The sequence below is a fragment of the Nicotiana sylvestris genome, chromosome 3 (assembly GCF_000393655.2).
Source record: "Nicotiana sylvestris chromosome 3, ASM39365v2, whole genome shotgun sequence".
Lineage (NCBI taxonomy): Eukaryota > Viridiplantae > Streptophyta > Magnoliopsida > Solanales > Solanaceae > Nicotiana > Nicotiana sylvestris.
In genome coordinates, this window is record NC_091059.1 from 15,822,296 (window position 1) to 15,834,826 (window position 12,531).

The 12,531-nt window shown below is 36.7% G+C and overlaps 2 protein-coding genes across 2 annotated transcripts; both read left to right on the forward strand.

Annotated features, from left to right (window-relative positions):
- Window positions 1-2,060: 2,060 nt before the first annotated feature.
- Window positions 2,061-2,552, forward strand: LOC104225988 (uncharacterized). Its single transcript, XM_009777871.2, has one exon. It carries the CDS (start codon window positions 2,061-2,063, stop codon window positions 2,550-2,552), a length of 492 nt encoding a protein of 163 aa, XP_009776173.2.
- A 667-nt stretch (window positions 2,553-3,219) lies between these two features.
- Window positions 3,220-3,942, forward strand: LOC138887077 (uncharacterized). The gene has a single exon (XM_070168790.1). The coding sequence runs from the start codon at window positions 3,220-3,222 to the stop codon at window positions 3,940-3,942; it is 723 nt and encodes a 240-aa protein (XP_070024891.1).
- Window positions 3,943-12,531: the final 8,589 nt, after the last annotated feature.

Sequence of the window (12,531 nt, forward strand, 5' to 3'; positions counted from 1 at the left end):
ATCAATTAAATCGCAATATGTATACTACTACACAGATTCAACACAAAAAGAATAAACAAACGACTAAATAAAAGGTCTTGATAGATATGGGGCACAAGCTGACCACAGGAATCCCAACATAAATAAACAAACTAAATAAATAGGCTGATAGACTAATCTAAAACTAAAATAGACAACAAATGAACAAACCTGAAAAGCTTAAACATAGATGACCCAGGCTCGAGCTTGATTCACCCATTTGAGGCCGGACAAATCCTAACCGAGGTGTTCTCGAACGAGAATACTTCGATTAGGATCTACTAGACCCCAAACTTTCATTTTAATCCAACAGACTCCACAAATTCTTGTGTTCTAGGGTTCGATTTTTTCAGATTTGGGTTTTCGGGATTTGTGGGTAGATTCGGACCAAACCAAGCTTGGTTTGGTCACGAGGGAGGTCAAGGGATTGTCTAGCGTGAATCCGGGGGGTTTGGTGTAAGTCGAGGTCCAGCTCGAATCTTCAAATGAAGATTCGAGAAGGTGGGAGGGTATTCGAGACAAAGGGACAACAGATCTATGTTCAGGGTGGTGAGACGGTCCTATGGTGTTAAGGTGGTGGTCACCGGCGTCCATGCCGTCAGGTTTTTGGTGAGGGGAAAGGGGGGCGGCTCTAGGGTTCCGTGGTGGCTTGGGTTAGGTGAGGGGGATGAGGACGAAGGAGGGGTGTTTGGATAGGGGGCGGGGTACGAGAGGAAAGCTTATATATGGGGTGGATGGCTTGATCTCGGCCGTTAGATCAATCGAGATCAACGGCCTGGATCTGAAGGTTTAAACGAACGGTGTCGTTTGGCTTAGTATTAGGGCCAGGGTTGGTTCGGGTAGAACGGGTCGGGTTTGTATGTGGGTACGGGGGATATGATGAGGGCCGTTAGATCAGGGTGGCTTGAACGGCTGAGATGGGTTGCCCCCTGAAACGACGTAGTTTTGGTGTCAAACTACGTCGTTTGGAGACCTGGAGATGGGTCTGCTGGACCGGTTTTTTGGGCCTCAGATTTTAAATAGGGGACCAGCCCAAATCTATTTTAAACCAAATTGCACCCTTTTCTTCCATTTCTGATTTTAAAACACAAAACCCAATTAAACAAAATTAAACCTCATTAATTAACACTTAAAGCAATTATTACACACATATTAAAATGTTAAAAATAGGTAAAATCAAACCAAGGCAACAAATAGGGCAAAAGATGCATATTTTGTGATTTTTTTCTTTTAATAACCGGAATATGGTTCAACTACACACGACACACATTTTTGTGTTTGATAAAATAAAAATGGACAAGATCACAAATAACTAATAAAAATGCCACGTAAAAATCCAAAAATTGTACAACAAGACCAATTGCTATTATTTTTGTTTCTTTTGGAGTGATTGTCGCGAAAACAAAAATCACGTGCTCACAATGGGTAAAATTATAATACGTACTTTATTTATTTATTCTTAAAAAGAGTGCAAAATCAAACGTGGACAACTAAAGTGAACAGAGGAAGTAGTAATTAAGAACTAGTCGATGAGGCTTAAGTAGAAAGTATAATGAGAATGTACAGAGAGAAACTCTGGTGATCGTTGAGCAAGGTAGCTAACCTCGACGGCCACGATGACTCACCGTAATCACCTTACACTCCCTACATAATCACCTCTTCCAATTGATAATAGGAATAGATTAATTACACCAGAAAGTGGTATTCCTCAGAAAGTAGCCCCAATGCAATTGTTACACTGGATGCCAGGTATGGGGAGTGCCCCTACTGTCATGCAAGCCCCACCGGAAACGGAGAAGGATGAATCGCAAGTAATGGAACCAGGATTGCTGACAGCGGTGCGGAAATTAACCTACTCAGCTGGGTCTCAAAGTACAAAGCAAATCATGGTAGAGGTAGACAAAGACAACATAGTTCAAACACAAGGCATACAACTAAAGTTCTATCCTTCGGTAGTCAAGGATGGAGTGAAAATGGCTAAGCTGAACCCACAGGAGATAGAACAACAGTGTAAGCAATGAAAAACAACTTTGATTGGATATATGCTAGGGGGAAATCCGTCGTTCAAGGAGATGCTCAAATTTGTCTATGGAGTATGGAATTTAGTGACGACACCAACGGTACTTCTTCATGACGATGGATATTTTATTTTTCGATTTGAATCTATGGAGGACAAAAACTTAATTCTGCAAAATGGACCTTACACCTTCAACAATAGACCTATGGTCTTGAAGGATTGGGATCCAGATTTCCAAATTCAGAATGAATTTATGAGAATAGCTCCTATATGGGTTAACCTACTAGAGCTGCCTATCCAGTGTTGGGCTGAGGAAAACTTAGGTAGGATTGCTAGTCTGCTAGGCAAATCTACTTGCACTGATAAACTTACTGCACAGTGTGAAAGAGTTTCATATGCTAGAGTACTCATTGAAATGGATATCACACAACCACTACCAGATGAAGTACTCATTGAAAAGCCATATGGAAGTAGCTGGATGCAGAGAGTGGATTTTGAATGGAAATCAAAACTTTGATTGGATTGCAACAAGTTTTGGCATGGTACTTGTGAGTGTCAACAAGCAACACAGTAGGTTGAGGATCCAAAACAGCATAAAAGAAGAAGGAAGAAGAGAACAAGAATGGAATGGAAGCCAAAAGCAACAGATACAGAAAATAACAGAACATAGGTTTTGCCTCAGGAGGAACCTATACAACAGGAGACAGTAGTAGAGATACAAGTAACTAATAGAGGCAAACAGGCAGTGGTTACCCAAGGATCAGCTGGCAGAAAGAGCCATAAGGATATTAATTATGAAGAACTAGCTAGAAAAAATTCATTTGCACCCTTGACAATACTGGAAAGGCCATCAAATTAAAGTCATCAAGGACCATCTCTAGTAACGATAAAGCTCAAAGGGCATCTGAGAGTACCAATCCTATTAATCATAATCCTCCATGATTATTGTGGCCTGGAATATAAGAGGACTAAATAAGTCCTACAAGCAACGAGAATTCAAAAATTTCTTGTTGATGAATAAGGTAGATATGATAGCTTGCCTAAAGACTAGAGTCAAACAACAAAAAGCTAAAACGATACAAATGAAGATGGGTGCTAAGTGGAAATTCGAGGATAACTATGCTTATGCACCAAATGGTAGAATTTGAATAGGTTGGAAAGTAGCAAATATTCAAGTCACAGTAATGGATGCCTCAGATCAGATAATACACTGCCTAGTCAAGGATAAGAATTCATCATTTACCAGCTACATAACATTTATATATGGACTACATACAGTTCAGCACAGAATCCCACTCTGGAGAAGCTTGAGAAATATTCAAAGTAATGGACCTTGGCTTATAATAGGTGATTTTAATAGTGTGCTACATATGGATGACAAAATGAATAGAGTCTCAGTTCACCAAACAGAGATAGCTGACTTTCAATATTCTATTGATGATATTGGGGTGGGGCAAATCACAAAAAGAGGCTGCAAATTCTCATGGAGCAATAAGAGGGATGCAGATGACAAAATTTATAGTCATATAGATTGGGTTCTTGTAAATGCTAATTGGTTCCAACAATATAATGTTGTGGAGGCTCTCTACATGTTTTCATGTTGCTCAGATCACTCGCCTATAATGATAAATACTGATGTTGCTAAGTTGAAAGTGAAAAAGCCTTTTAGATTACTATCTATAATGATGCAATTGCAAGAGTATAAAGAGGTAGTACAGGCTACCTGGAGCCAACAGATTCAAGGTCACACAATGTATTCAATATGGAAGAAGTTGAAGTTAATAGAGTTACAAACCAGGGTCCTTCAACATGAGCACTCCTCAGTTGATCAAAAACTAGTTCAATTGAGAGATACTTTGAAGGAGGTACAGGGGAGCTTAATGAAGACTACTTCAACAATTTACTAATTGAAGAGGAAAGAAAGACCATGGCACTTATAGAGAAATGGGAAGCAGTACATGAGCAAATAATGAGACAGAAGTCAAGGGCCACATGGATCAAATTAGGGGACTGCAACACCAAGTACTTTCATGCTTATATGAGAGCCAGACAAGCAAGAAACAAGGTTAATTGCATATATAATGAACAACAGATCAAGGTCTCTGAGCCTAAACAGATACAGAAGGAGTTCACTCAGTTCTTTCAACAATTATTGGGTAAAACAGTAGATGAACTACCAGGCATTGATATTAATATAGCAAGAAATGACCATGTCAAACCACGAATCAACAACAATAGTCTGTAACACCAGAGGAAATAAGTTAGATTGTGCAAAGTCTTCCTAGTGACAAGGCACCTGGTATTGATGGATATCCTGCTGAATTCTTTAGGAAATTTTGGCCAATTATTGGAGGGGAGGTTATAGAAGCAGTACAAAAATTCTTTGAAACTGGCAGACTGCTGAAAGAAATCAACTGCACAACAGTCACTTTGATCCCCAAAGTTCAGAATCCTACTTATGTGAAGGATTTTAAGCCTATTGCTTGTTGTCCAACACTGTACAAGATCATTGCTAAGGTACTTACAGCTAGACTTAAACTAGTTGTTGATCTACTGGTAGGGCCTTCACAATCTGCCTTCATAGAAGGTAGAAACATACTTAACAATGTTATAATGGCGTATGAACTGATTAAATGGTACACTCAAAAACTAGTCTCTCCTAGATGCATGATCAAGGTAGATATCAGGAACGCATATGATTCAGTAGAATGGAGCTTTTTGAGATCAATACTACTTGAATTTGGGATCCTATCCAAGATGGTAACATTGAACATGGAATGTATAACTACTATTAGTTATACATTACTATTGAATGGTGGATTAACTGACATATTTGAAGCAAAGAAGGGGTTAAGGCAGGGAGACCCAATGCCTCCATACTTGTTTGTGCTGGCAATGGAATACCCGAACAAATCATTAAAGGCTCTCATTCAGAATCCTGACTTTAATTTCCACCCAAAATGTGCAAGGCTACAAGTTCTACAAATTTGTTTGCTGATGATCTACTGGTGTGCTGTAGAGCAGATGAAGTATCCATGAAGCTAATGATGGGAGCTTTTGAACACTTCTCTACTGTTTCTAGGCTGAAAGCAAATTTGGAAAAGAGTTCATTATACATAACAGGAATGCCTATGGACTTCAAAGATAAAATGTTAAATGAGTTACATCTAACATTGGGAACTCTTCCATTCAAGTACCTTGGAGTTCCTCTGTCCACACGGAAGCTCACTATCCACCAATATATGCCACTAGTTGAGAAGATCGATGATAGAATCAGAAGCTGAATGTCAAAATTTCTTTCCTATGCTGGCAGGTTACAATTCATTAAGAGTGTCCTATTTGAAATGAAGACCTATTGGGCACAAGTATTCCTCATTCCAAAGAAAGTCATTAAGCGTGTTAATAACATCTGTATGAGCTACTTATGGATTGGAGTACATGACAATGCTCATAGAGCTCTTGTTGCTTGGGAAACACTGTGCAAACCAAGAGCAACTGGGGGTCTAAATATTATCAATTATGAGATATGGAATAAGGCTGCTTTGACTAAACTCCTATGGGCTATAATGGCAAAGAAGGATAAGCTATGGATTAGGTGGATACACAGTCATTACATAATACAGAAGGATATTACTACCATGGATGCTCCAAAACAGGCCAGCTGGTTAGTGAGGAAACTTTTCACTGCTAGAGAATGGTGGTCAACTGACTTAACAATCATAGAATCCTTTGCAACTGATGGAAAGTTCAGTATTAAGAAGGCCTATTTACATGCTATTCCAAGGTATCCTAAATCCCAATGGAAATCACTAGTCATGTTGAATGGAATTATGCCAAAACATCAATTCATACTATGGATGGCAGTACAAAGAAGGCTAGCTACTGTCGACAGATTGGCAAAATAGGGACTACAGGTGCCACAATCATGTGTGTTATGTGAAAGAAATATAGAAGAAATACATGTCACCTATTTTTTGACTACTCCTACTCATAAAGCCTATGGAAAGGAATGCTAAGTTGGCTAAGATATCAAAGAAGTGTCACAAACTGGGAAGCTGAAGTAAAGTGGTTATCTGCCACTGCTAATAATAGAAACCCAAGGAAAACAATCCTAGGTGCTGTGTTTGCAGCAGTGGTGTATCATATCTGGATGGAACGAAATGATAGAAGATTTCAGAACTAGAAAAGAGAGGCCATGGACAGAGCTAAAGACGTTACAATCCAAGTACATATAACAGGACAACAAAAATGCAAATGGAAACCTGTATTGGTAACACTGAATAGTTATCCTAAATTGTAAACATATCAATTAGGATAGAGGAAGATCCACGCATGTTATAAGTGGTCTTTGATAGGCAACCTCACGGTTGTATAGTTTCTTGTTTTATTGGTTGAGTCTTGAGACCTGTCAAAAAGTGCAGGTATTGGACAATCGGTTATAATTATTTTTGAAGACAACGTAAGCTTGATTCTACGTGCTTACCCATTTAACTATTTCCTAGCGATATGACATGATTTATAATTAGAAGTCATAAATTATACATACACACCCTTCTCTATATACATACGTACACACATATTTATATGTTTGTAATTATGATATGCATTTGCATATTTAAATAAATTCGTTCACTGATCATTAATTATTATATCATGATTAAATATCTTTTATTCTTGAATGTTCTTGATTCCATAAGAGGGAAATAATTATTAAGGAAATTAATTAAGTATCGTCTTCCGATCCTCTTTCTTCAGGCATGGGATTGTACGGATCTAAGTCTAAGAACTAGATATGTCAACGTTCACAAATCAGAGAGTAATTAAATATGTCATATCCAATATATAAAACTATAAAAGCATTAAGTAAGATTGTGACTTCTTGTTGGCAACAGTTTGTCGCCATAATTTGAGCTGCATATTTACATTTTATATATTTATAGTTTCATATATTGGATGTGACATATTTAATTACTCTTTGATTTGTGAACGTTGACATATCTAGTTCTTAGACTTAGATCCGTACAATCCCATGCCTGAAGAAAGAGGATCGGAAGACGATAATTAATTTCTTTAATAATTATTTCCCTCTTACAAAATGAAAAAGGACTTTACAAGTTTTGAGAGAGAATTTTCGGAGAGAGAGAGAGGGTTCTAAAAAACCTTGCCTCTTCAAATGAAAGAGGTCTTCTATTTAAAGAAAGAAAAAAAAAACATAAAGAATCTTTGAATAGTAAATTGGGTTTCACATCTGGGTTTCTTATACAATGTTTATACTGTTGGGAACAATATATCTACTGTTGTGTGGGGCTCTGAACAGTATATTTATTGTTCTTGTGGGGTCCTCGACGGCTTCACTATTTCCCGCTTTCTCTTTTTTCTAATTTGTTCATCGTTTGGAGGAAATCTTCCGCTTCTTTAATTGCATTATAAGACAATATGACCACAGTAGATTCAATCGAACCCATCAGAGACTGTCTGAAATTCAGATTTCTAGCATCTCTAAGAGCTGCTAAAAAGGTCTCTGGTAACCCTTTAAGGGTTAAAGGTTTAAACGCAATTTGAACCATACCAATATGCAAGTAATGATAATGATGTTTATATAAATCAACTTTAGCTGAATTTAACATACATTTTATATCGTATCGTGTTGTTTAACAAACGAATAGTCTATTCAGAAGAATTTAATGTACATTTTATATATATATATATATATATATATATATATATATATATAAGCAAGCCACATAAGGCATAGCCGAAGTTTGAAAATATTTACAAGTTTAGCTGCTTTAAATCAACTTCAGACAATCGCGTCTGAAGCTTGGCTTACCAAAAACTAACTTCAGACAGTTTGAAAGTAAACAAGCTTTCAACATTTTTGTCTGAAGTTATAACATTATTGAGAATGCATGGAATTTTTTAAAAAGTGGCTATGGCTGTGCAAATAGGCTGCCCTGCAAAATTACTTTCATTAACACACATCCAAAAACTGATGGAGTAATCGTTTTCTTGTTCTATCCTTATTTGATATGCTAATTTATCAATGTCATCGTAAAAGAACTTCTAGTTTCAGAAGGTTGGTTATGCCTCGTAGGTTGGATTTCGGGTAAGTGCACAGATAGTCATTCTCAGGGATGTTATATTGAGATTAGTCATTATTTATTACGTCCTGAATTTCTAAACTAAAACTCTTAAATTCAGGACAATTTAGAATACTTTTGTTCTGAAAAATTGACCTGGATAACTAAAATCAAGGACGCACAGGCTAATTCCTAAATAACAGGCCTTTTTAGTCCAAACGGTGTCATCGATCACCGGAAAACTTTAGTTATTACACATATAAACATTGTTCAAAAGATATATATATATAAACCATATGACATTGCTGAACAAAAGATAGTGTCTGGTCTGATGGTGCAACGCCTCACTTGCGACGTCGAGGTTTGGGATTCGAATACTTCGTATGCGTTTCTTTTGCATTTTTTTTCTCTTCGTGGGTTTGGTGTTGTTGCTCTTCTCTATTTCTTATCTCCCATATTTATTGTAGTAATTTGTTCATCACTTTAAATTTCGACATCGCTTACAAAAAGTCCTGCGTAGAAACCAACTTTTCAAACTAATGCTTCTACTCTCTCTGTGATAATGTATTCCACTTCAGGTATATATATATATATATATGTTTTCTATAACAATTTTTTGTGTAAGATTATTATGTCCAAGATGTGGTATTATTGTTAATTTATGTAATACATAAACGTTGATATGCATTAAGTTATAAGTTTACACGTAACCATGTAAATGTTGTTTACAACGTACCTATATATTTTTATCTATTACAACAGATTCTTATGAACGATTACTTTATCTAGATAATCTGATAATTATTAAACTTCTTTTACACTATTATTATACATAAGTTAAAACTCTTCTCAATAACCAACAAATTCAACATCCTTGTATATACATCTCGCTATAGGAGAAAGGGAATTAAACAACGGAAATAACGACAATGACAGGCAAAGACAAGTTAAGGTGTACCAGAATTAACATTTTTTATATTTTCACTTTTTCTAAATGGAAATCCTCGTAACAGCCAAAATTTGTTCGAGACTAAAGATGATTGAACTGTTTCCTCAAAGATGATTAAAAGTGATTAGGATTCTTAAATATATTATTGAAAATATATAAATCATTCATGTATTTTTCACTCACTGATCAAACACGCACCGAAAAATATTTTTTCCACTTACTAAACGAACACCCAAATCACGTGGAGTATATTCTATAGACCCGTCTCCCTCTAGTGTTTGACAGCTTAAACAATTATATCCAAGCAAATCACGTGGCGTTGGAAAGAGAAGTCACATAGTCACTGGAGAGTTGGCCAACATAGTCTAAATGATGAGGTAATATACAAATACTGAGATATTTGTCCAATTTCCTAAACTAGAGATGAAAAAGAATTGTAGAGAAGTTATTTCTCAAAATACATATGCTCAATGAATTGGTAGTCTGATGCATTTGATGAATTTAACTACACCTGATATAGTTTACGTTGTACAAATTAAGTAGATATACTCGTAATCCTATTCATTGATCATTATTATGCACTTGCAAGACTTCTAAAATGTTTGAGAGGTATCATAAACTTTAGTATTAATTCTAGTAGATTTTCTGCTGTATTAGAATGATAAAGTGATGCTAATTGGATCTCTAATTTAGATAAGACAAAATTTATTAATATCTATGTGTTCGGAAGTGATGGTAAGCAACCTCTACTTCCAACCAAGAGGTTGTGAGTTCGAGTCTCCCAAGAGCAAGGTGGGAAGTTCTTGGAGGGAAGGATGCCGGGGGTCTATTTGGAAACAACCTCTCTACCTCAGGGTAGGGGTAAGGTCTACGTACACACTACCCTCCCCAGACCCCACTAAGTGAGATTATACTGGGTTGTTGTTGTTGTTGCTGTATGTGTTCGACCTTGGTGGAGGTGCAATAACATGAAAATCAGCAAAATAGACCATAATTGCATTATCAATTATGGAATATTAATTTGTAACGTTTGAGTTGGCTGGTATTGAGGCTGAAAAGTTGAGAAATTTCTTAGCGAATATTGCTATTAGAGTAGAATCAACCTTTTGTGTCTATACATTACGATTGCCAAGCTGTAATAGCTGTAGCGAAAAATCTTTCGACGACAAAATAGACAAATTTATCTTTGATGTGATAGAGCAGCTGCTGAGAGATAGAATTAAAACTATAATTTATGTGAAGACAGAAGTGAATTTGGCCGATTCACTGGCTAAAAGGAATATCGAGGGGAATGAGATTTTTGCCAATTTCTAGAGCACTCATGAAAATCAGGCGCGCGCATGGCCACTTAGTGCAAAGTTGTGATAACAACAAAGATTGTGCAAGTATAATGTGATAAATAAGACTCTAAGTTTATAAAAGAATTCCTGGTTTATAGAAGTTCTAAACTTCACCAATTGTTCTGTAATCTTAATCTTATTTTTTCTAGGTATGGTTCATAGTTACGAGACATCAGATTCGATGCATTATACTCATAGATAGAAAATCCAGCAAAATATACTACTAAATTTATTCCTTTTGAGATATGTGGGGATTGCTAAAAAATGAATGTCACTACCAAAAAAAAAACAGTGTTTAGCGACGACAGTATTCCGTCGCTAAACCACTATTTTCCGTCGCTACAGTTGTTTAGCGACGAATTCAAGTTTGTCTCTAAAATGCTCGTAGCTAGGCTCATAGCGATGAAAAATACCAAACCGTCGCAGAATTATCGATAAAATATATCTGTAGCAAAGTTTAGCGATGGAAATAACCGTCGCTATATTGCTTGTTTCTGTCGCTATTTTGACGACTTTTGTCGCTACAATACATAACAAAATTCGTCATTTATTCTTATTAGCAACGAAATCGTTCGTCGCTAGTCGTGTTATAACTAATTCTTCCAACTTTTTGCAACAAATATCTTTTATCACCAATTGGTCGCAAGATTTAATTTTACGTGGTAATTTTAGCTACGGAAAGTATCCGTCGCTAATTTATTTTTAATATAAATCTAATTTTTTAAAATTCTTTTTATTTATTATTTTAAATGTATCCTGTTCAAGCATATTACATAAAAGCTATTAAATACACTTAATAAAAAGTCACTGATATTAATATAAATTAACAATATATTCAACAAAGTCCAAACATAATGCATATAACGGTATTGTTAAGTACAAAAAATCCACAAGGACCAATAATAAAGTCAAAACAAAATAGGCTAACTATGCGAGGCTGGAGAGTTACGGTCATCATCAGAACCCAATGCATGAACCTCATCAATGTTAGCAGCAGTAGAAGATGTAGGAACTGTAGGTGCCACATCTAATGGGTGGTTGGTAAGATCAGTACTTGGCTGATATGAGGGTAAGAAAACTAGTTCGCGTACCCGCTCAACGAAGTGTTCAAACTCTTGATTAAATTCATTTCTATTGACATATAGTAGGTCTTTATTATTTCACATAATGGGTGATTATGTAACGACCTGATTGGTTATTTTGAGCATTTGCACTTCGCTCGCCAGTTTCTCGGGCATGACTAGCCCCGTATGATATATTATGACTTACGTAATCCTCGGTTTTGGTTTTTAGGTTAATCGGAACAGATATGGAAGAATGATCATCAGCTTGAAGCTTTAAATTTGAAAGATTTGACTAAGTTTCGACTTTTTAGTATTCGATCTCGGAGTTGGATTTTTATGATTTGGTTAGCTCCGTTAGGTAATTTTGGACTTGGGGCGCGTCCGGAATATGATTTGGAGGTCTGTGATAGAATTAGGCTTGAATTGGCGAAATTGGAAATTTGACATTTCTCAGTCGGCAGTGGAAATTTTATATCGCGGTCGGAATGGAATTCTGAAAGTTGAAGTAGGTTCGTAATGTCATTTGTGATGTGTGTGCAAAATTTCACGTCATTAGGACGGGGTTTGATAAGTTTCGGCGTTGTTTGTGGAATTTGGAAATTTAGATATTCTTAAGCTTGAATCCGAGGGTAATTTGGTATTTTAATATTGTTTTGAGTGAATCAAAGGTTCGACTAAGTTTGAACGATGTTATGGGATGTGTTGGTATGCTTGGTTGAGGTCCCGTGGGCCTCGGGTGAGTTTTGGGTAGTTAACGGATCAATTCTTCGCTTTAGAAGTTGGCAGATTTATGGTATTTTGTTGCAGAGAATTCCTTCTTCACGTCCGCGATAAGGATATCGCGTTCGCGAAGGGCTATTGAGAGTAGAGGGATTTTGTTCTTCGCATTCGCGAAATGGAGGACGCGAACGCGAAGGTTTGATCTGAGAATGCATCGCGTTCGCGAAGAGGGCGTCGCGTTCGCGATGTGAGTTGGTTAAGGTACCCATTCGTGAGTGAGGCATCGCGTTCACGTAGAAGTATTTCCAGGTCAGAGGCAGTTGTGCTTCGCGAACGCGAGGGC